General features: G+C 41.4%; 1 protein-coding gene across 1 annotated transcript in view; it reads right to left on the bottom strand.

Annotated features, from left to right (window-relative positions):
• Window positions 1–4,727: 4,727 nt before the first annotated feature.
• Window positions 4,728–23,285, bottom strand: part of LOC308112890 (glutamate receptor-interacting protein 2-like) — a gene marked incomplete at its 3' end in the record, with an annotated part of 31,058 nt that continues 12,500 nt past the window's right edge. Inside the window, exons 10-24 of the mRNA XM_080468700.1 lie at window positions 22,445–22,573; window positions 22,053–22,214; window positions 21,377–21,563; window positions 17,918–18,063; window positions 17,761–17,841; window positions 17,405–17,468; window positions 16,873–17,018; window positions 16,088–16,232; window positions 15,679–15,818; window positions 14,947–15,129; window positions 14,562–14,721; window positions 12,903–13,017; window positions 12,377–12,601; window positions 6,399–6,545; window positions 4,728–4,925 (exon numbers count right to left, since the gene is read on the bottom strand). Coding sequence (XP_080324826.1) covers window positions 4,728–4,925; window positions 6,399–6,545; window positions 12,377–12,601; window positions 12,903–13,017; window positions 14,562–14,721; window positions 14,947–15,129; window positions 15,679–15,818; window positions 16,088–16,232; window positions 16,873–17,018; window positions 17,405–17,468; window positions 17,761–17,841; window positions 17,918–18,063; window positions 21,377–21,563; window positions 22,053–22,214; window positions 22,445–22,573 — 2,228 coding nt within the window. The remainder of the gene's footprint in view (window positions 4,926–6,398; window positions 6,546–12,376; window positions 12,602–12,902; window positions 13,018–14,561; window positions 14,722–14,946; window positions 15,130–15,678; window positions 15,819–16,087; window positions 16,233–16,872; window positions 17,019–17,404; window positions 17,469–17,760; window positions 17,842–17,917; window positions 18,064–21,376; window positions 21,564–22,052; window positions 22,215–22,444; window positions 22,574–23,285) is intronic.

Raw genomic sequence — 23,285 nt, 5'->3', positions numbered from 1 at the left:
AAACTGTTCTTTGATCAATACCAATACAAGTGAGAACGAGATCTAAGGTGTGATTAAAATTCTTTTTTTACATTCTGCCAAAAAAGACATTTGTAATTATGAACTAAATGCAATGTTCAAGCTATCATTGACAGCATCTACATAAATGTTAAAGTCACCCACTATAACAATTTTATCTAAACTCGGTACTAAATTGCAGAGAAAATCTGAGAATTCACTTAAAACGATGCAGTACCTCAAATAGAAGTGGGTTCTGTATTTCCCAGACGGAGTCCATGAAGTTCAGAATATACTACTGTTAGAAAACCATTACAAATTGCATTTTGCACAATATGCCACCTTTAAGTCTGGGACTGATAAATATTAATCTCTGAAAACAATTGGCGCAGCATCCATTCATCTTCTATCCAACTCAGACCGCCGGAATACTGAAGGCAGATTACACCTGAACGGGTCAACAAACACACAATATGTCCCACATTGTGATCCATGTTTTTACCTGGAGAAAACCAATGCAAGCACAGAGACAACATGCAAACTCCAGGCACACAACAGACCCCCAAACTAAACCGAGACTCAAACCATTGATAAGTTCAGTATGCAGTGGGAGTGCCACTACCATTACACCACTTTCCTGAAGCACACAGCTTCACTTTATTCATGAATAATTACTAGGAGGTCAAGTTAAGTACAAATCTACATTCTACGTTAATTGTCCGTAGTTTTCACCAAATGCCTCAAAGTTTGCAGAATAACAATAGTTGACTCTGCCAGTCAAGGTGCCCGCAAGTAACTTAATACATTTAAACATGTCTTTGAAAATTAAAGACAGTGAGAGTCCATGAAAATTTAAGATTCAACACATTTTAAGTTTGCCAATGAGATTATTGGAGTCATTGTTTCCGATTGATCTTTCATTGTCAACATTGTCATTAAGAACATGTGTGCAAAGGGTCTCCCGTCCCAGTCTCTCACTGTTCCCAGCTTCACCTTCATCTTTCATCGGTACTATTTTGATGCTCGTCCAAATCATAATACATTCTGAATCCACTCCTAAAATAGCAATCTATATTTAGTCAAACATCCTTCAGTGAAGGTTACTTGCCATCACACCCACTTCTCTCAGTCTCGCCGATGGCTCATTGACAACTGTCCCAAACTTTTAGCGGTATCTGCCCCTGCCATCAATCTGCCCTCCCTGCCCCCACAGCAGATGGGGAAACGCGTTGACGTCTCACAAACATCAAATTGGCTTATTTGGGCATCTCTCTTGTGCACCACTGTCCATCCAGAATACCTGAAGCGCTGAAGCCCAAAAGAATTTCTACTCATGTCAGCGGCCTGAACGTGGGAGGATGAAAGGACTCAAATTACTGCAGTGGAAATCAGGCAGAACGACAGGAGTCCATGTGCAGCAAACAATAATGCAACAAAGCCAATAACGTAATAAATGAGCGGAAAGGTTTGATTGGCAAACTGCACAAATTCTGCCAACACGATTTTTATTTCCAAGAAAAGCAGCTGTACTTTGCCCTTTGCATTTTTTTCAGTGCTACATCCGTGTTGCAAAACCGAAATAAATGTTTGGCAAAATGTCATTAAGATATTGGCTCATATATTTAATAACCTTATTTACAAGTCATCTTACTGGATTTATTACCTTTGTATTGGCTATGTTTATTTGCAGGCATTGCATTGTTGCTGCTCCATCCCATGTTGACTTCAATGAACTACAACATGTCCAGTCACATCTTCCAAGAACAATGTGCTTGAAAGATTTTCAACATGACTTATTTACAAAGTGTACAAATTTGTCAATTTTATTAGTAAATCCTAGCTGCAGGCTGTGTAAATTCCCCAAAAGTTATTAGAAGCCAACAAGCTCCAGCTGGATTCAGACAATTTAACCCTTTATCGAGAAAGTGGTGTTATTTGGTAACATCCTTGTTTGTTTTTTGAATAAAAAAAAGACAAATTACCGACAATCATAGAAAACATGAAAAACATGCCGTGAGATAGATTTACGAAGTACAACTCAATTACATCAAGGCACTTTTACAGAGAAAATCCCAACAACTGAGCAAGCAGAAGAGATGGTAAAAAGGGAAAAACCGGCAGATCCAGAGTCAGAGGTGAAGAATTTCAGCTGTTCTAGTTGGAGGTTAGAGGACAGAAAGAGAGAAAAGGAGAGGGCAGAGACAGGACGCAACAAGCAAAGAACAGATTTGATATGTTTATTAAATCTTAGGGCTGGTTCTGGCCTCTCGAAACCTACAGCAGCTTCACCAGACAATAGTCCAGACTGCTGGGAGTTTCTTTCCCTTGCCAGTCTCCATGCGGTGATTGAGACCTCAGTACCAAGTGCTGCTGCGTGAGCTTTTTAGGATGTGTATGATGACGAAACAATGGCACTTCTATTTTAAATGTCTCGCATGTCATTATAAATGATCTGTCCTGCTTTGCGACCTTGATAAAGCTCTTATTTCTCAAAAGTTATTGCAGAAAGTCTCCCGACTTGTCTTAAAATCTGGAAACAGAGTTTATTCGCAGCCTCCATAAAACAAATGTTAGGCACATTTGAGCTACAAATCATTAAATGTATACGTTTGTCTTGGACTTTTTGACTTCATAAAATATTCATTGAAATTCATTCTTGAAATATCCTTGCATCCACACATGAAAAGTGGAGCTAATCACATAAAACAGAATCAATATGGTTAAAAAAAGAAATTAGATAACGCAGAGCTAATATAAAAACAAATAGTGCATTCCCTGAGGCGTAAGATCTCAGTTTAATTAGCAGTCAAGTTTTAATTCTTCCCATAAGTGGAACACGTCAGCCACTTTTTATGTGTATCTATTACTTTATAACAGAGAAAAAAAGTGAAGGTCATAGTGGCACCAGAGGGAAGGTCACATACTCTAGTCACTGTCTGCAGATAATATCCAAGTAAAAGTTTATAGTAATCCATTACACAACATTGTAAATAACCTCTGTAGTGAGAGACAAACCAGCACTTATAAGCTTTTTGCCATAACTTTATTTTAATAAAAACGTACATTTCTCACCCGATAAATTAAATAATAAAAATAGAAAATATGAATTAATCTTTCAAGTTCGTCTCATTTGGTTCCCAACATATTTACAGTTGTGGGAATCAACCGATAATGCACAGCCACATTCAGAATCACAACTTACAGGAAGACACTAAAACCATATGTGCAAAAGTAAAGCACTCCATACCATTGTCACAATAAATTAAAATAAAAAAACATTAGATTAATATAAAACCTTAAAAATAAGTCTTCATACAACTAGACATGTAATAGACATAAGTAATCAGACTGCGGTCCCAAGGATGAATCAGTTTCCTACAGCTGCTCCAGAAGAGACTCCACATGTTCACATCAGTGAGATGAAGCAAACGTTTGTTTCCAGAGAGTCAGAATTTATCTGCAGGGCCACATTTCCTACACAAAAGCTTCATTAAAAACACTCGGTCATGATAGAAAAAAAAAAAAAAAAAAAAAGGAGAGCTCTAAGAGATCCTGCTGAGCCAGAGACAACTCCGACACTGTTTATTAAACCAAAGAAGAACTGGCTGAGGGCAAACCATGTGCAAGCAGCCACTGTAGGGAGGAAACGGACTGAAGGAGTTAAATCACTCACAAGTGAAGTGGAAAAGTTTTTGGGGAAAAAAATAAAATCATCTGAGATTTAGGCGAGAAAGCATCTGTGATCGCAAAATAACCAATGAGTGGAACAAAAACAGTGAACATGAGAACATGAAAAAGGCTTGTGGGTGATTTAAAGATACAAGAACAAAAAGTGAAACTGAAAATGTTTCTTGGCAAATGTGTGTTTGAGAAGATTGGAAAACAGAAATGTGACCGTGAAGCCTTTCTATCCCTTCAAGGACACCCGCTTTTATAACAGAAAGGGTAGAGTGTCTTCGCGAGTATTTGTGGTATTAAGATATAAGGGGTTTTAAAATATAGTTAATGATACTTGGCAAACATCAGGGTGCATTCTGTCTATTTGGAGGCACTGTCCCTTCTCTGAGGCTGGAAACGAGGGCAGGGAGCCAAGTCCAGGCCGAAATAACTCAAATAGGTGCAACGTGCCTTGAACCTCGAGTCCACCGAGCCCCTCCGTGTCTCCCTGCGAGTGTTTCAGATGCATACAAAGCACCGCATGTGGGTCGCCTCTGTGCAACGAGGTGCACTGAAACCGAAATTGGGTTAATGCTTCTTCAACAAGAGCATTAAAGCAGGAGACTGTAAATTTATGCAGCGCATGTGTGCAGCGTTTGATTCTCTGCAGAGCCAAGGCGTGTGCGCTGACGTCCTGGCTCCATCAGAAGCTATGACTCCTCTCTTATATAACATGTGGCTTTGCCCCCGAAGAGCAGAGGGGTGGGGGGTGGGGTTTCAGTGTGTGGACGGAGGGGGCGGGGGCAATCTGCCCTGAAGCCAGAAGCTCCTCTCAACTGCATCATGCGAACACAATGACAAAAACTGGATATTGCCAACACTCTGGGAGGGAGTCGTGCGCCTTCGGGCCAGCAGAGGCTGTTTCTGAGGTCACTCTGCAAGCTCAACACGAGTGTGAAGGTCTGTGTGAGAGGTGCAATGTGACAAAGTTAACCGTGTGTGTGCGCGTGTGTGAGGGAAAGAGAATGAGTTTCCAGGGGCAGCGTTTCAACACCGAGCGTCTATCTTTGAGGTCACAGAGCGATGCCGCCGGTCCTGTGGTCGGGAAAGCAGAACAGTGAATTTGAGGGGTCGTCACAGTCGTTGGGCAGCTCGCCGTCTGCTGTTGCCAGCGGATTCCTGCTAATGACCACGTCCAGGCTGTCTCCGGCCTCCATAATGAGGGGCACAGTCAGACAACAGTCCAAGTCCCTGGTCCTCACACGGTTCACCTGCAAGATCACAACCGACTCATTAATCAGTCAACGCACTGCACATTTCATCCAAAGAGTTGTTTGAGAGGTTTGCTTTCATTTTAGCTGAAGGGAGATTAATATAATTTACTTCATGAGTAAGAATAACAAAAAATCTTAAAGCCTAATGAAGACCATAAATCATTTTGGTTTTATTAGACCTGAGGACACTCTGAACTGAAGTTCCTGTCATACCATCTCTGACTCATGTGTATTTTTTTAGTTTGTTCTGAACTGACTGATGGATACATATGTTTGTCAATCTTTTTTCTTTTTTTTTTTTTTACTTCTGGCTATCATGTACTATTAAGCTTTTTTTCTTGGTAAAGAAAGAAAATTCTAAATATTAAAGGAAAACTATAGAAAATAACTGTCAAAAGCTGTGGGAATTTTCTGAAGACATCCAGAATCTCAAAAGAAAACCCCACTCCAAACATTTCATTAGACTGATTGAGAACGGATTTGAACTTAAAGATGTTGGGCTACTTAAAATTACTTGGTCGGAGCTCCTTTTGTGTGAATTACTGCATCAGTGTGGCATGGAAGTAAAAAGCCTGTTTCCTGTTGAGGTGTGATTGAAGCCCAGGTTGCTTCTTCGACTCATCTGCATTATTGGCTCCAGTTTCCCTTCCTCTGGACATTAATCAATTGTCAGTGAGTGTGGAAACTTCACACTGGACCTCAGTTCGGATTCTGGACCGCTCTACTCTTCCTCCACACTCTGGGACCCGTATTTACAAATGAAATACTAAATGTACTGTGAAAAGAGGACTTTGGACCACTGAGCAACAGTCCTGTCCCTCCTGAGCCCAGGTGGTCTCTGGTTCAGAGGCGGACCTTTTTTCCCTTTTGAATTGAATCACTGAAATACATTTTAATGGAATCGCTCTGGACCTGAGACTTGCCCGAAAGTTCACCTTTCAGCAGGGCAACGGTCCGAAGCACACAGACAAGATATGACAAGAGGCATTAGGACAATTCAATGAAAGGCCTTGAGTGGCCCAGCTCGATGTCAGGCTTAAATCCATGGAGCGTCTCGCGAGAGATCTGAAAATATCTATGCATCAATGCTTCCAATTCAACCTGCTGAAGTTAAAGAGGTGCTGCAGAAACAAATGAACTAAACTGCTCAAATATGGGTGGACTAAGCTCGTGGCATCGTATTCAAAAAGACCTGAGGCTGTAACTTCCGCTTTGTACATCAACATTTTGATATTTTCACAAACAAGCACACGATATAAACTGTAAAAATATCAAATTTATGTGTCTGAAGTCTTCATGCCAAGTTAACGGCACCATGGTTCCAGCTTCATAATGAAACTACAAATTAAACAGGGGGAAATCTTCCTATTCAACTCAGAGCCTCTGGAGCTATTCAACCCTATCACATAGTTTCTGAAAACAATGATAATCTAAAGTTTGACAGACAATATTTAAAAATACAAACAGTACCTGAAGAATGCGGTCAAAAGGTTTTAACCCCGCCTGGTCGGCTGGGCCGTCAGGTCGAATCATGTTCACAAAAACTCCTTTTTCCAAGAGTCCGTCTGAAACACTGAATCCAAAGTCACGGCTGTCATGGTCCTTTCTCACAGTCACCTGAAGAGACAAATTGTACAGATTAGATTAGGAATTTGAGATTCAGAATCTCGGTCTAGGACACTTTGACATGTGGACAGGCAGACATGGGAATAGAACCTGCAACCTTGCCACTGGGAGACAACCGCTCTACCAACCAAGCCACAACTGCTCCATTTATGAGAAGCCCAAAGTGCTTAAGAAATAAACCGGATAAATAAATATCTCACATTATCTTATATGCAACTATGAATCACCAGGCACAAATTTGAAGCACATGACCATCGTTTGTCACACATCTTCCTCTGGAGCATCATGGTACAACACATAACTGAGCTTCATTAATTTTTAATAAAAAAATAAATAAATGTTCATTAGTTTGTAAAACAAAGAAACATGCAATCAAGAGTCACTAAGGATATCACAACAAACGGAATTCTACACTTATTTTACCACTTCAGCACTCTCAAAACAAAATCGTACAGGAGCCGACACGTTGATCTATTCTCTCACACACACACGCCAAAGGTGAAATCTACCATGCTCGGCGCTCACACACCATAAGGAGAAACCTGGGGTTTAGTATCTTGCCCAAGAACTTTTTGAAACATGAACAGGGCGACTGGAGATCATATCGCTGACCTTGGAATTGGAGACCAACCTGTTTTACCAACTGAGCCGTTGTAACGGCTCAAACTGTGAAGGAGTTTCCTGCCGTGTGTTTACAAAGCTGAAGCCTTTGTTGTCTGATGAATTATCAGATGAGAGGATTATGAAATTTGACTCTAAAGAGATAAAGTGAGGCGGCGCCCGCGATGTACAGATGTGTTTGTGTCTAATCTGTGTGAAGCACAAACAGTTAGTTTCCACAGGAATATGCCCGTGTGTCACTTCTTTCTCTGTATTTGGACGGCCAACAGATAAGAAGCAGATTTGAAGTAGACTTTGTCATTTTCCATGATATCATTCCAGTTGTGTTAACTCCAAATATTGTTTATTTCCACACTGCGGGTGTGTTGTCGATCATGAAAGGCGGCTCAGTGAGATGCTCAGATGACACCGACGTGCGTCTGGAGGCGGAGTGTGTGTCAGCTCTCAGTTAATGTTGAATAATGAGCGTTTGTTCACTGGGTCCAGTTAAAGTGCACTGACAGCGCAGAGAGTCAAGTGGAACAGGCAACGGGCGTATACCCCCACAGGACACCGTAATTTGTGCTCCCGTCATCAACTGTGAGAGCAGCGGACCGCATTTCTGTTCACCTCTGATCTTGAGCAGCTCTGCAACATTTGGAGGGAGTGCAGTCGAACATATAGGATTGCAATTAAACATTAAAGCTGTAGGCAGCAGCGTTTCACAGGTCCACGTTGGAACGTGGTGCACGCTGAGGTTTTGTGCACATCAGAGTGTTACATGAAAGTGCCCAAAGTGTCCAATTTCTGATACGCCGTCGGCAGAGATTCCCCCCCTCGGCAAACCCTCAAGTCACGGTTACAATATAAATGACTCTTGACTCTGATTTCTCAGTGGGGCACCAGTGTGGGCCTGCATTTCATTGCAGGCCCACACATGTTCTCATCGTCTTACTGGGACATGGACCAAAAAAAAAAAAAAAAAAAAAAGTTACCTCTAATCCAGTCCATACTTAAAGTAGCGCCTGTTGGGATTCACTGGACACAGATGACCTTAAATTTGTCATATTAAAATCATCCACGTGGGAACATAAACAACTTCTAGGATTTGTTCAAGTCATGGGGTCATTTCACCTTCTGGCTGATGGCAGAAGCTAATTAACATAATTATACAATTTTGACCACGTTCCCCTGCTGGTCTTTTCTCAAACTTTTGATATGTTGTGCATGGGGTGTTTCTGCACCAAATACATGTCAAATAATTTCTGTTGCAATTAGTTCATGGTTAGGCCCATATTCATATTAGATTGCCTGGACAATACTTGGCCTACTTGTACTGGATTACTTAAGAATATTTTTCCCTGTTTATGAGTCTTAGAGATTCACAAAGAATAAAAAAAAAAAAAACCTGACAAAAGCACCCGTTTGCAGGAAGAAGAAAAAAAACAAACTGGTGGTCAAAATTACAGTCTATTAAATGTAATTCACGATCTCTTGAAATCACCAATGGAAAGTTCCACTTCGATTAACAAATGTGAGAAGTATATTTCTATTCTTATCCAATTGCTTATTCATCAAGATGGAATTTAAAATGGGCAACTACTTGACAGTTGGGCGTGGCAGGATAGACCTGCTTAATGCAACTTTGAAAGAGACTTAGAACATCAAGTACTCATCAAAAACAATAGTCAACATAAGTTTTGAACACTGTGCCAAATGTCACTCCCTTTGAACTTGGCAGTCGCTGCAGAAGAGCACCACCTTCAAGGACATGATGGACCAAGTCGGTAAGGCTTTCATGTTCATTTCCCACTAGCTTCCACATGGCATCTGCCAAAGATGGTTTACCAGCTTGCCATCGGTGGGACGAGTTATCAAAGAGTGCTGGTGGAAGAGTACACAACTCGTATTCAAAATATGAGGCAGGATCATTAATCGGACCATTGGTAGCTCTGGAAGAGGAGCTGTAGATCCACATGTACCCGTCCATCATCACTAATGCCAATGGCTGCTTTTGACGTCAATATGATTGCTTGCTTTTCTTTGAAAGGAGGCGCTGAATATACTTTTCCACACCATGGAGCCAAGACTCTATTGACCAACCTCTTTTGGATCGTCATCATTGACAGACTCATGGGTAGTGAGACCACAGACAAGACTATCCAAAGATGGATCAGGACCTAACGGATTTAGATAACTCTGAGGATACGGACAACATTCTGACAACTCTGTGTCACGTTTCATTCTAGATTGGTAGCAGTCTTTGCGCTGTTCAATGGAATCCTAATTCTCCCCCATCAGTTCCTGCATTATGACGTCTGCTCATGCTGGCATAGATGGCAACCAGATGAGACGTTGAATTTCTGTGAAACCTCAGCCTCTAGTTAGTCCACCACTTGTCTTGATACTTCTCATAACCTGTAGAAGTTTATCCATCATTTGCCAATAACTGTATGCAGACTTTGCATACAGTTTGTGTCCAGCTGCAGGGAAATATGGTAGCATGTCCTGAACTGCCTGGAGGTATGATTACTAATTCCCAGTTCTCTAGGCCTTTATGAATTGGTGCAGAATCCCTACCACATCCATGTATTGCAACCAAGTTGGCAAGTCCTCTTGTTTAGCATGGAATCTTTCTCAGCGTTAAGTTTCTCTTGGCCATCACCAAGTTGCAATTAGTTCATGGTTAGGCCCATATTCGTATTACATTGCCTGGACTGTACCTGGCCCACTTGTACTGAAAGGCAGCCTCAATCACTTTCTCCTGTAGAATTGTCAGTTTGATGAGGTACGCAGACCTTGTGTTGGTTGACCAAACAACAATGTCAGGATGGAAGGATGTCATGGTGATCATCTCTGGGGAATCAAAGTAGCCTGTCAAGGTCACTGCCTTGTAACGTTGTTCCTTTCATTTAGAACAACTACTTCGAGATTTAAATCCCATTGTCTTTCTTGCGCTCCTCTGGAGGGACCAATTCTTTGACCCTGTCAAAAAAGTAACTTTTACATGAACAACTTTTTACTTGAGTAAATCTTTTACAAAGTAATTGTACTTTTGCTTGAGAATATTTTAAATATATCTCTGTTAAATAGCCAACACAGGCATAACTAACTCCTTTCTCCTTAAACTTGAAAGATTCTTTGATACACCAACAGTGAAATAACTTCCTAATATACTTCATCATATAATATACATAAGATGTATACATTTATGTACAGTTTTTAATCTTTGTGTGTTTTGACATTCTTAATGTTCATTACAAGTAATTGTAACTTGATACTGCTGCCATCTACAATAAAGTTTAAACAAAAAATAATCCACAAGGCAGATTCTTCATACACAAGAAACCTTTCAAAATCAATACCTACGTTGCCCATTTTTCACTACAGGAATTTATGTCATATTCCTAATTAAACTTCATTTGAAGTTCGCCTTTCTCGGTTTTCATGTCAACTTTAGATTTATGATTTTTTTACCCCTGTTTAAGTCTTAGAGATTCACAAAGAATTACAAATCGACAAAAGCACTTGTTCGCAGGAAGAAGAAAAAAAAACTGCCGGGCAAAATTACAGCCTGTGTACCACAAAACTTGTATAACAAGGTTAATTATAATTCATGGTGCTTGACAGGGTTTACAGTTAAAGGACTATTAAATCTGATTTCCGATATCTTGAAATTACCCATGGAAAATTTCACTTCTATTAACAGGTGTGAAATTTATATTTCTACTCTTGTCTGACTGCTCATTCATCAAGATGGAATTTAAAATTGGGTAACTACTTGTTAGGGCGTAGCAGGGTAGAACTGTTGATTGCAACTCTGACACACACTTGGCACATCAAGTGATTACCGTGTGACAAAGAAATGGGTGCTTGGCGTCGACTGCGGTTTATCATACAGTGAAATGCACAATAAATATGTTCCCATTGTGTATGCAAATCATTACTTTGGTTGTGACCTTAGGCATTTTTAACTGGAAAATCCTGACACAGCAATGAATGACGATCGTCCTACTAGGACATTACACAATGGAAAAAAACAAGTAAAATCTAATCCAGTCCATTCTTAAACTAGTACCCGTTGGGATTCACTGGACACAGATGACCTTAATTTGTCATTAAAATCACGGACCCTGTCACTCCCTGCAGCTGATAGGTGTTGCCCTTGTGTTACTGTAGTAGTTAAGAATGCCATATTTTAGGATTCGTGAGGAAACAAACACCCTCTATTTTCTATTTTTTTGTAGTATTGTTAATGTGTCTTTTGTTTTCAGGATAAAATACATCCCAACCAGTGGATGGCGCTCAACGCGCACTGTGGAGAATAGAGGGTCAACGCACAGGCGCAGATTCAGAAATAAACCAGCTGTGGCCAGACTAAAGTGTCTCCTCTATCTCTCCACAGGCACACCACACCTTTGGCCACACAGTCTAATCTTGGCTGTGGGCCACTTAGTACCACCGAGCTTCTCCTCGGGCTGGCGTCGGTAACATTAGCCCTGTGGCTGTTGGGATTAGTTGTTCTTTCCCCAGCACCGGTCCTTCCTCCTCAGCCAGATCCAAAAGCTGCCTTTCTCTGCCTTCTTCAGCTTCTCTCCAGTCGTTCCTGCATCCCCCATGGGCACTGAACTTTGGGGGGACGCCCTTTCGAGAGGGCAGCGGAGGAGGTGCAGTTATTAGTTTTGATTGAATTATTGCCTGTTGGGATTTGAGGCATGTGAAGGAGGTGTCAGTCAACCATCGCTGTCACACCCACCATCTACATCACTGTGTTTACACTTTAAGGACTTTTAAATCTGCAAAACTATCCATGATTATTCAAGGATAGTTTTGCTTATATAACAGTTGTGAGAAATAAATTTGTCCTTGTTGATTGCTTTATCATTAAGATGACAATTCACCCCGTCTTTAAGGATGGGCAACTTCAGTTGTTTACTTTAACTTGACAGTAGAACTGCTTGTTCCAACTATGAAGGAGATTTGACACAATGTTTATTGACGTGGGACACAAAGAAAAACATGCTTAGTTGTTCCACTGACATGAATAGTTCTGGCAAGAACAGTTCTTGCAAGAATCAATCAGCTAAGTAAAGAGAAACGACAGTTCATCGCTTCAAGAATCAATTTGTTTATGCTATGCTTGTGTGTTTCTCAATTTCAAGCCCCAGTTCCTCGGACATTTCATCTGATAAACTATGATCCAGTTGTGTTTCTAAATTTACCTTGTGCAGTGCCAAAGCTGTAGGAGACAAAACTCCTGCTGGGTCTCCTTTGACCCGGGATGAGCCGTCTCTGGCTCCAGATGAAGTGTTCAGGCTGCTTGGGATTTTGGTCTCCCCGTGGATTGTCTCCCTTTTAACGGGACTAATTTCAGATTGAAATATTGAGTCTTCACTGGTCCTGGTCTCCTCTAGGTACAGACTAAGAGCACTACTTGTCATGGATGCCTGAAAGAGTACAAAAATATTGATTATTCAAGTATCATGTATTAGAAAGATAAACTAACTTCTGTGTTGTACAAACAATTATAGTGGACGGTCTCCTGTGCAGGGCACACAGATTACAGGACAAGGCATTGCAAAAGTGTGGCAGCAGGTGCCCAGCTTGTCTTGCCAGATTTAGTAGATTAGATACTGATGATTATCATAATGCTTCATCTGGCATGTTCATTTAGGGTTACACCAGGCTGTGAATACATGGAGGATAAAACAGATGGGAGGAGAGGAAAAGGGGGGGTAGACAGCCTACCTCCAGCTCCCTGAGAATCTCTGACTGGCCGCAGGTCTCAAGGTCCTGCAGAGCCTGTGACCAGAAGCTGTCTTCCTGGTTTAGGGTGCCATGGCAACGAGGGGGGCTGACGAATCTACGACAATGCAGGAACCACAACATGAGAGCAGCCCTGCAGAGTGGAGGCCGGTGCTGCGTACAAAAGCAGCATGGGAAATGCAGTTTTTTTTTTTTTTTTGGGCCGTGTCGCTGGAGAGTTCCATGAAAAGCTGTCGAGGAGGGTTTACTGTAAACGTTCCCCCTCGCTCAAATCACCTCGCCAGAGTCCGCTCGTTTAAAAAGTTCAAACCTACAAAATAACGTTGACCCCAAAAAAAGCAGGAAACTGTACGTGACACAAAAGTTCAGGGGGAAAAAAAAAAAATGTGGAGAGACAGACAAGGCTGATGTATCCGTGAGCCCTTTTTGGGCACTTTTCAGAGAAATGTTTTTTTTTTTTTTTTTTTTTTTGTGAGGACAAGGGATGACAGAAAAAGATGCATCTATGTGAAACACCAAAGAGTTCGTGGGCAGTTAATAAAGCAGATGAGAGAGAGAATACCTGAGAAAGAAGAGAAAAGGACAATTTGGAAGTGCACCAAACACTAAAGCACCCAGCACACCATGACAAAAGAAAAAACAAAACAATTCAATGAGTGCAGTTCACTTTAATCTGAAAACCAAAGAAGCTATGGAAAAACTGCTGCACTGAAAAACCCTCAGACAGACAGAAAAGTAGAAAAACATCTGAAGCACGATGACATGAAGAAAACTGACTGTCTTAGAAATCAGAGTTGCAAACTGGCTGATTTTACAATTAGTGTTACATAAATGTATGCAAGAGATAAAGCAACCTTTACCATGACTGGAACAAATTTATAGGAAGTGGGTAACCTAAAAAATGGGGATTGCTTAACAGAAGTTCACATGTGGACAACACAAGGTGTTGTATTGTAGATTAATGTGATGAAAGAGACTCAAAGGGATCTCATTCAGGTTGATTAACCGTTGAATTGGGCTTCAAGTCAAAAACAAATCCTGAATGTAATTTTTAAAGGAGTTCACATAGATCTCTTGCTTAACAGAATCAAAGGGCTCTCGAGCTGGTGAAATACATTAAACTTAATCTACACAATCTGCATCCAAACAGCTTCTATCCACAACACTCATTCTCTCAAGAGCCATCATTGTAATCTTATTGGAGTCTGGTTGATCAAAGTTTCTTTTTTTTTTTTAAATAGTTTCACACGCCACACATTTTAATCCCACTCGAGGAACACTCAAGATGTTTTTTTGTGGCTGCAGCATTTCGCATATTATATTTTGTCTTATTTTATGTAGAACAGTAATTATTTGAAGTAGCATGAAAGACAAGGGCTCTTCAACAAGCAAACTTGATTTTTTTTTTTAAACCCTCATTTTGTGACATCTGATCTCTTTGAATGCAGAGAACACCGTTTAAAGAGCTTGAAGAACAGCAATCCCAGTCTTGGATCTCCCTCTGCAGCCTGCCATGCTTTGGTTTGGACTGTATGAATGGAGACATGATGGAGCAGACAGTTCCCCAGACTCAGCTGGAGAGGAGTACCTTCTGGATCAGAAAACCTGCTCCCTGGAACAAACACCTGCCTCAGCACTCACCCTGGGATTTTGTCCCACTCATCCTCCGTGAATCTGCCATCATACAGAGCAGAGTGGTGGACGAGGCCTGCAGAGCTGGTGGTGGTGTGACTCCTGTGCTTCGAGCGCCTCCACTCATGTGGATTGAGCAGTAGATCAGAGGCTTTGTGAAGATACGTCCCTAAAACCCAGAAGAAATGTTCAGACTATATCACCCACAAAGTCATTGCTGTGAAAATACAATAAAACTTTCTTATATGTATTTGAATTTCCATCAAACCATAATTAATATGTCCATCCCTGTGTTTTTACATGTTTGCAAATACATAAACACTCTGCCTTAAAGATGTTGCCTCACTATTAGAGATAAGGTACATTTACACAGTGTGTGAACGGTGGATGTCACCTTGGCTGCTGTAGCCCGCATCAAACCCGGAGCTATCCCAGGAGCTCATGGCAGAGTCTATACTGGGCACAGTGGCAGAGTAGACCTCAGAGTGTTTACTGATCTTCTGGTAATCTGTCAGGTCATCCTCGGGATCACTGAGAAAGGCAGCTTCTCTGTCCACAGGCCGCCGGCTGTCAGATTCTGGCAGAGACAATGAGCAAGAAACAGTGAAGAAATGCACCGTTCCGAACACGGCAATCCTTCCAACTCAAGATTTTCTCCACTTTGAGACAATATCCATGAAAACCCACTCAGAAAATACACAAAAACTGGAGCCTTCAAATAATAAAAAAACTTTAAAAACCACAATGTGCAGTTTACCAGGTCTGCTTTCAGTCCCACAAAGAGTTTTATTATGTTTTCTTTGACGTGCAAAACCTATTTTGAGGAGCAAAGAAAGTCTCAGGAGGTCCTGGACCCTAGACTGGGATCCACTCTCTGGGGCCAACAAAACAATTGATCACTAGAATCCACTGAATGAATTCATCATTCTAGTCTCTTAACTTTGTTTTGTGTTTTGCCTCATTATACAACTATTAACATATTCAAAGCGGAATTAAATCTTATCTACATTCATTGTGTATTTACATCTAGATTAAAGTTTGTTTTCTATAAGTTTGTATATCTAAATTAACCATGTCAAGTAAGAGTGAGAAATCTCTGAGTATAAAATATAAAAATCTTATGTACGATCAGCTTGTTTCTTGATCTTGAGCGTGACGGACTCCCCGGCCATCTGCAGGAGATGGATGGCTTCGCTCAGTGGCTTTCCTTTCAGGCTGACTCCGTTGATGGCGAGGACTCTGTCTCCTATATGGATGGCCCCGGTCCTGCAGGGTTGGTGGAGCAAAGGGGACAGCGATACCACAATATACCAGACAGTACCAACAGGAGGGCAGCTAAACCTGTCAGGCTGCCAGGCCCAGGCTGACCCAGACAGAAACAAAGAGGCTTCTTGTTAGAAGACAGAACCAGACAGCCATTGTTTACAGTCTCCTTAAAAAAAAAAATTAATACAGAAAGCTCTTTGCTGGCTCCAGTTCAATGCGTCACTATCTTCTGAAATAACCATCTAGACCAGCAGTGTGTAATTCCTCACCTCTCTGCCAGACCCTTCTTGGTGAGACCAGATATGACGATGGGGTCAAAGGGCTCCTCGGTGCCGGAAATCGTGATGCCCAATGGTCCGTTATACCGCTTCAGCTCAACTGTGTAGATTATCGATCCTGACATCTCCAACTCGTCTACATCAAAAACATGGCACAGAACACCAGCCCTTCAATATCGCAAGACATAAAAAATGCAAAAGGTAGAAAAAGCCTGATGAGAAACTTGTTAATGCCGGGGAGTCAACACGGCCTTAGTATAAATATCAGAACACATGGAATCAAACAGTGAAAGTTGGGAAGTGTCAGTAAAAACAGGCATTTACTAAAACCATTCTGAAAAACACATTTGCACCATAACTCATCGTTGACTGTAGAACTGTTGATGCTGTGCTTCATTTTCAAAAGATTAAATATTGGGGGTGTGGGGACATTTGTAATAAAACAAAGTGAAACATTTTCATTTGTTATTTATAGATTGTAGAATGTAACTTACTCTAGGCCTTTTGAATTTAAACGGGCCTGAATGTGAGGGTAGAAGAAGACAAGTGAAATAAATCATGTCTTGATGGCAGGTACCTTTGGGGAAGGATCAAATTGCTTTCCAAATTTGAGTTGATTCAGGTGAAAGTTCAGAAAGAAAATGAAAAGACAGAAAAGTGAACAGTCACCAGGACCACCCGTTAGATCCAGCTTTATCAAAAGAAGCTGAGGTGGAGCTCCTCCACCACAGCTTCACACCGGTTGTATGTGCGTGTGTGTTTGGCGAGTTGTGTACCGATGTTGTCCTCATCTTTTTGGATCCGGAGTTTGACCATGTCCTCAGCCTGCTGCAGGACGTGCATGGCATCCTCCATGGTGCAGTTTTCCAGACGCACAGTGTCGATGGCCAGCAGCCTGTCTCCAGGCTCCAGAGTGCCCGTTCTGTAATGCAAGAGAGCCAAAGGATAACAAGCATTAATCAGGACCAGAGAGCCGCAGTTCCTGACTCACCACCTGAATCCGATTAGCCTCATATCTCAGTGGGGTGACCGTAACCTCACCCTCAACCTCACACACACACACACTGAGCAGACAGAAATGTAGCTGCTCTGTCCTACTGATCCAGTTTTGATAGCTTAATCCAATTAAGCTTTTGTTACACCACGGCCGCACAATTATTCAGTTTGTACATATTTTCATGTATCATACACAAGTATAAATCTTAAACCTGCTCAGAATAAGTTGGACATTGTGTCATTAATGTGACCTGGACCTGACCTGAAGGCCACATTTACCAACAACCACAATTGTTCATCATCATTTCATACCTGTGTGCTATGCTTCCCTTCCGGATGTCGGAGATGATGAGGGGCTTGCCAGGTTTCTTACTTGCTGGGAAGAAGAAACACTTCCTTTTAAGACTGTGGGATAAATCCATGCTGACTCAAAATAAACATTTTTTTTTTTTTTTGGTTGCAATGACAATACTTGGATTTAAGTTTGTTTGTTTCTCGCAAGGATGAATGGAGCAGAGGCGGTAATGATGAATGTTTGAACAAGCCAGTATTATTCAGGGGCAAGGAGGTGTGTGCCTACATGCACTTGCTAGTCTGAGATTTATGGATTTGCAGTCTCACTAAGCGACACTGCCCCCTGGTGGATGTCTGAATACCTCCTGACTCACCACTGATGGTGATGCCCAGCTCCACTCCTCTTCTCTTGGGGAGTTTTACATGGAAGGTGCCGCTGCTTGGGACCACAGACTCTATTGGAGATTCGAAAAGAGATCAATTGAAAGCAGACGGCTTTTCACGATACAAACATTTCTTCTTCTCTGGTACCTGCAACATCAAACTCTATCTCCACTGTGACCTTGTTGGCCAGAGCCGAGTCTCGGAGGAGCTGATGAGCTTCTTCCAATGTGCCATCTTCAGTGGGGATCCCATTGATGGACAACAGTCTGTCTCCAACCTGCAGCAGCCCACATCTGTACACATGAACACAGACACAAATATATTAATGTGACAAATAAGCTGATTTCTGGAGGATTCTGAATACTAGAATATAGGGCATATTTGAAGCAAACCTAACAAAGAAATACTATTTTCATTAAGGCTGCAACAGTTTTCTCCAATCACACCACGAATTACTTGGTATGAGACGCTCATATTTCCAACTAACTGCACTGACAAGTCAGTCTTATGTTAAACCAATGCAGCTCTTTTTTGCCCCACCATAGGGATGACCTTTGATGCAAAGCATACAATAATAAAGAAAACATGTACTACAAACATTAAACAAAAGCAACCCCCCCCTCCAGCAATTGTTTTTCCTTATTTGTCCACTATAAGAGCCGCAGACATAAAACAAGTGACACCCAGAAGTCAACAGCAGATGGTGGTGATGCCTTTGGGAGAGAGACCAGAAAGCAGCTTCTTTTTTTTCTTTTTATTCAACAAAGTAACATGAGCTGCAGAAAGCTTGCACCCAGACTGTGACAGACAGGATTTTATGTCTTTTGGATGAGTTGGACGGCCAACTAAAGGGCAGTTACTCTGTTTTTAGAATTAAAAAAAAAAAAAAAGGTTGTTGTACTTTGTAGTTGAACAGAGACAATTAAATTGTTATGTTATCATTTTACTTGGTTTGGTCTGCTTGAGTGTAAATTTCCCTTTGTGATCCCTTGACTAAAATGAGGTTTACGCCACTTCTTTAGCCAATCAAACTCCTGCTGGATTGTAATATAGGTTAGTATAGTGTAGGGAAGGCAGCACATATCTAATCATTTTTCCACTAAAGTGAATTCATGGACTTTCTTGGAATTTCTTGGATTGTCCAACTAAAAGTTAACATCAGCAAACTGTATAGAAATTAACCGTTTCAAACCCACCTAATACAGACTCAATGACTGGATCATATGAAAAGGAAGCTTAATAAACGAAATGGCAGTTGCACTCTGAACACCACCACAATGGATTTGATTAAAAACAAACAAGTTTTGCCTTAAGTGCAGACTTCCAGCTTTAATTTGAGGGAGTTTACATCCAAATCAGGTGAACAGCGTCTGAATTAAAACAACAACTCAAGTACCTGCCACCTGTTACCAGGACCATAAGTAATCAGATTGCCCTGTTTCGTGGTAAAGTTTGTGTTCAGAATCTAAACAGTGGCCACCATCAGGGAAGCACACATTTAATACACCTTCTATAGACTGAAATGTGACCTCTGGGCTTCACATAAATATATTTAAACGTGTCCTTATGTGAGCTTTAAAATTTTTTTTAAAAAATCACTTCATTAACACACACAGACATTTAATCAGAGTTCTAGTTGTGGGGGCAAACACAGAAACACTGTCAGCTAATATTAATTCACCGACCAGTGCTGCTCATTAACCTTGTGCAGAGGCCGAGGCTCCAACAGCCGCAGGACCCAGAGGAGCTGTCCCCGCACTGCCTGCAGCCACCATCGTTAATCTTACAATGACAGATACTACAAACAGTCCGTGTTTGAGCCGTATGTTAATTAGACTGCAACATGTAGTGTAGATCAATACCAGACCTACTTACTGTGAGAGGGGGGGCTCACCATTAAATATTCACCTCATTAAAAACAGGTGTGATTAATGTAGTACTCCTGCCACCACCACCCGACTACTGATCCCACTGAACACACAGGAAAGGTGTGAAAACATCAGCTCAAAAACTATTTGCATCAAGCAGTTTCTTGTAGTTTCACCTAAATAACCCAAAGGAAAATGCAACACATGACAATCTGCTGACATACTTCCTAAGACGGCGTTAACATCACAACTTCCTGATCAAACTTGTTTCATCAGTGGCTGTTTATCGCCGAGTTCTCAGCACTTATTTTCTCAAAGATCCAAGGTAATTTGCAATTTGAGAAAGAAGAAGAGAGCTCGTGTTGAAATAACAGAAAACTATAAAATGTTTGTACCCACATTTCAAGCAAATCATGACTGCAATACTGCTCCAGAAGGTGGAACAAGCGAATTTTAGTTGAAGGGCCACATACAGCCAGTGAAATGATGCCATACAGCAACTACTCAAAATTTCCAAAAGAAAGCTAAACCTCTGGACCCCAGCATTTAGCCTCATGGCTCTTAAGATGAGATGAAAGTCAGTAATTCATGCAAAATTTTGCAATAATTAGTTTTCCTGTTTTTAATCTCCGATTTTCCATTGAGATTAATGTAACCTTTTCTGTTTGGCTTGATTGTAATGGGCGAATGCTAATTGTCAATTATTCGAGAGTGGATAACAATTTATGTAAAAAAAGACATTTTAAAGACATATTAAAGACATTGAATACATTTTTAACACCTAAATATTATTGTATTTGTTCTATGAAAGTCATTCCATATGTGTGTTTCTGCCTGTTTAAAACGCTCACCTGAGTTCAGGCTGCGCAGGTAACACCTTCACAGTTTGATTGGAGGAGAAAAAGCTCCATCACCGAGATCTTTGTGAGTGTAAAAAGAGCAGCAGCAGAGTTTTGGTGGAAAACAAGCTGGGATGAAGAGTTGTCTTAATTCTGCAGGACAGACTTTTGTGAAGCACTTGAAAGTTAATTTCCGATCTCCAATGGATTTGAAATGAAATGCAAATGGAGACTTTCACTTTCATTTAATGATATTCACGTCTAAATCAAGAACAAAACATGTTATATGCACCAATTACCTTTGTAACCGAGTGAAATTGGACAAACTAAAAAAAATATTAAATGATCACAATTGATGAAAATTGTCTCAATGTATATGCATACATTTATAGAGTTCACTGTAAAACTGATGTGGTGAGACTTTGTGGCAGAGCATTTTCTTCCCACTATCTGATGTAACTTTACTTAAACAGTCCATCAAATAATTTAGGAAGGAGTTGTAAGCGCTAAATCAAAATTTGGATGAGTCCAGTTAGTTTTACAGTGAATGATTTGAGTCTCTGGTGCAGTTCTACCCATTCTGATCACTTCTAAGATCTTCACTGATACCCGGCAGGAGGTTTGTGGCTCATGTCAAAGCCTTTTCAATGTTAAAAAAAATGACATTTTTGAAGTGTCTAAAAACTAAATTCACTGCTCACTGTTGTGATAAACTACAGAGTTGTTGGTTCTATGGTGAGTGAATGAGTGAACACGGGGGAGTTTCAGACACAGGGCTAAAATTAGTCACTTTCTCACATGTGGCGTTTCATTGCTGAATGATTAGCGCCGAGGCCCTGGAGTTCAAGGTGACTCCCTATATGATATTTGTTTACATGTTAGGTGTCTCATTGCGTTACCTCTCTGCTGGGCTGTCGGGCTCAATAAAGCGGATGACTGGGGGAGCGGACAGGGTTTCTGTGGCAAAGACACCCCCCTGCAGCTGGATCCCAAAACCTGTGAGAGGATCCCCCCTCAGGACAACCTCGCTTGTTTCCACATGAAAAACCTGCCCCCCCGGGCCAACAGAGCTGGACGCCAGAGACACTGGAGAGGGGGAGGGAGGGAGAGGGACACATCACAGAGAGATATCAGTGGAGAAGTGGCACATAAATGGAGCAAGAGAGGGGATTGTAGGAGACAAAAAAAGGAGGAGACATGCGCCCACAGAGACTACATGGGTATGAAAAGGGGATGAGTCACTTAATCCGAGTCTACATCAGATCTGTTCAAGTCAGTGATCATTCAGATCTGTTCAAAGCGAGATGAAAGGTGGTTTACATTTTGAAGTCACAGTTCATTCAACCAACACTACATTTCCTCCATTTCTTGGTCATTTGCACTCCAGACTGTGGCCTTAAAAACAGCCAGACTCCGAGGTTGTATAATGGATATATTGCTCAGCTGAACACCAGTTACAGAGTCAGAATGTCATAGACGCTTACAGATTGAGACAATAAAATAACTAAATCTGATTGAACTGATTAATTTGTAAAACAAAAGGGATGAGTAGGGTGGTTTTTTTTATTCCCATACATGAGCTCTTGTGGTCCTTCTTCCTGTTCCTCTGCTTTCCAGTGGAAATGCGAGGGCTGGTGGGAGCAAGTGGAGGGATGGGGCAGGGCAAGGTGTTGCTGCCCTGGCTGCTGAAGCCCGAGGTGGCTGTGGAAGACGGGGAGAAGCCACCACTCACCAGAGCTGAAAGAAGACATACCACTTCAGGTATCAAACAGCTGGCACATCAGGAGAAAAAAATAAATAAAAAATCATCAAACTAACCCATATGGGAACAGGCAACACAAAAAGAAATGTGGTCACCCATGGAGGGGAAAAAATGGAAAAAAAAAGATTTAACAGTCGTGCAGAAGATAAGGGACTCCTGCGATGGTGTATTGCCAGCAGCAGTGCTGTCACAAGTGATAACTTACATTTGCAGTGGTCCTGCTGGTTGTGTGGGTGGTTCGGGCTGCTCCATGTCTTGCTGTGGCTGGCATGTGGGGGATGACAGTAGTTGCTGCTTGGGTCCCAATGATGATGGTTGCTTTTCTGCACTTTCACTGCAGCAGCGAGGAGTGAAACACATGCATAAATTAAACCACATCTATGTTGTGCCCCCCCCCACAAAAAATTCAGCCCATTAAAAAACATAGAAAATATAAGATCACACTGTTACTCCCATGTCTAAATTTGTACCTCAGCACCCAGCGCCTGGAGGACAATTCAGAGCAGAGTAATTGATATTTAATGTCTTTGTCATGGTACGCTAGATTAAATTCTGTGGTTTAATGTGTTTAGATGAGCATCTAAGGATCGGTTAGACACAGAGCTGTAAGAAAAGTAAAAAAAAAAATAAAATCATAATTTTGAATCTTACGTTGTCTACTCAACTTCCACCAAGCTGAATGAAATCTGAGGATCATTTTTACCATTTCATTCTCAAACAAACCCAAAGGTACAAGAAGGGTGTCAGCGAGTTGCCCACTGGACATGATGAAGAAGTGAACCCAACTGTGGTTTGACCTTGATTGGGAGCAGCTGAAAGCCTGATTGGCCTCAACACAGTGTGTCCGCCTCCACATCTGATTGGCAGCATTAATGTGTTTCCCTTTAATCCTTTTTAAGTATTTGTGTTGGCTTCTTCGGCGCCGAATGAAATTGAGAGATTTGCAGATTGTTGTTTTATGCTGAAATGCATCTTATCCCTCATGTTGTGGCGCGGGGAATTCAGTCCGACAGCATTCACCGAGCCTTCAAAGGGAAGCAGCTGAC

Source organism: Lipophrys pholis (genome assembly GCF_963383615.2).
Source record: "Lipophrys pholis genome assembly, chromosome: 8".
In the NCBI taxonomy this organism is placed as follows: Eukaryota; Metazoa; Chordata; class Actinopteri; order Blenniiformes; family Blenniidae; genus Lipophrys; species Lipophrys pholis.
Note: the sequence above shows the minus strand (reverse complement) of the source record. Positions and strands in the feature narration are given on the sequence as shown.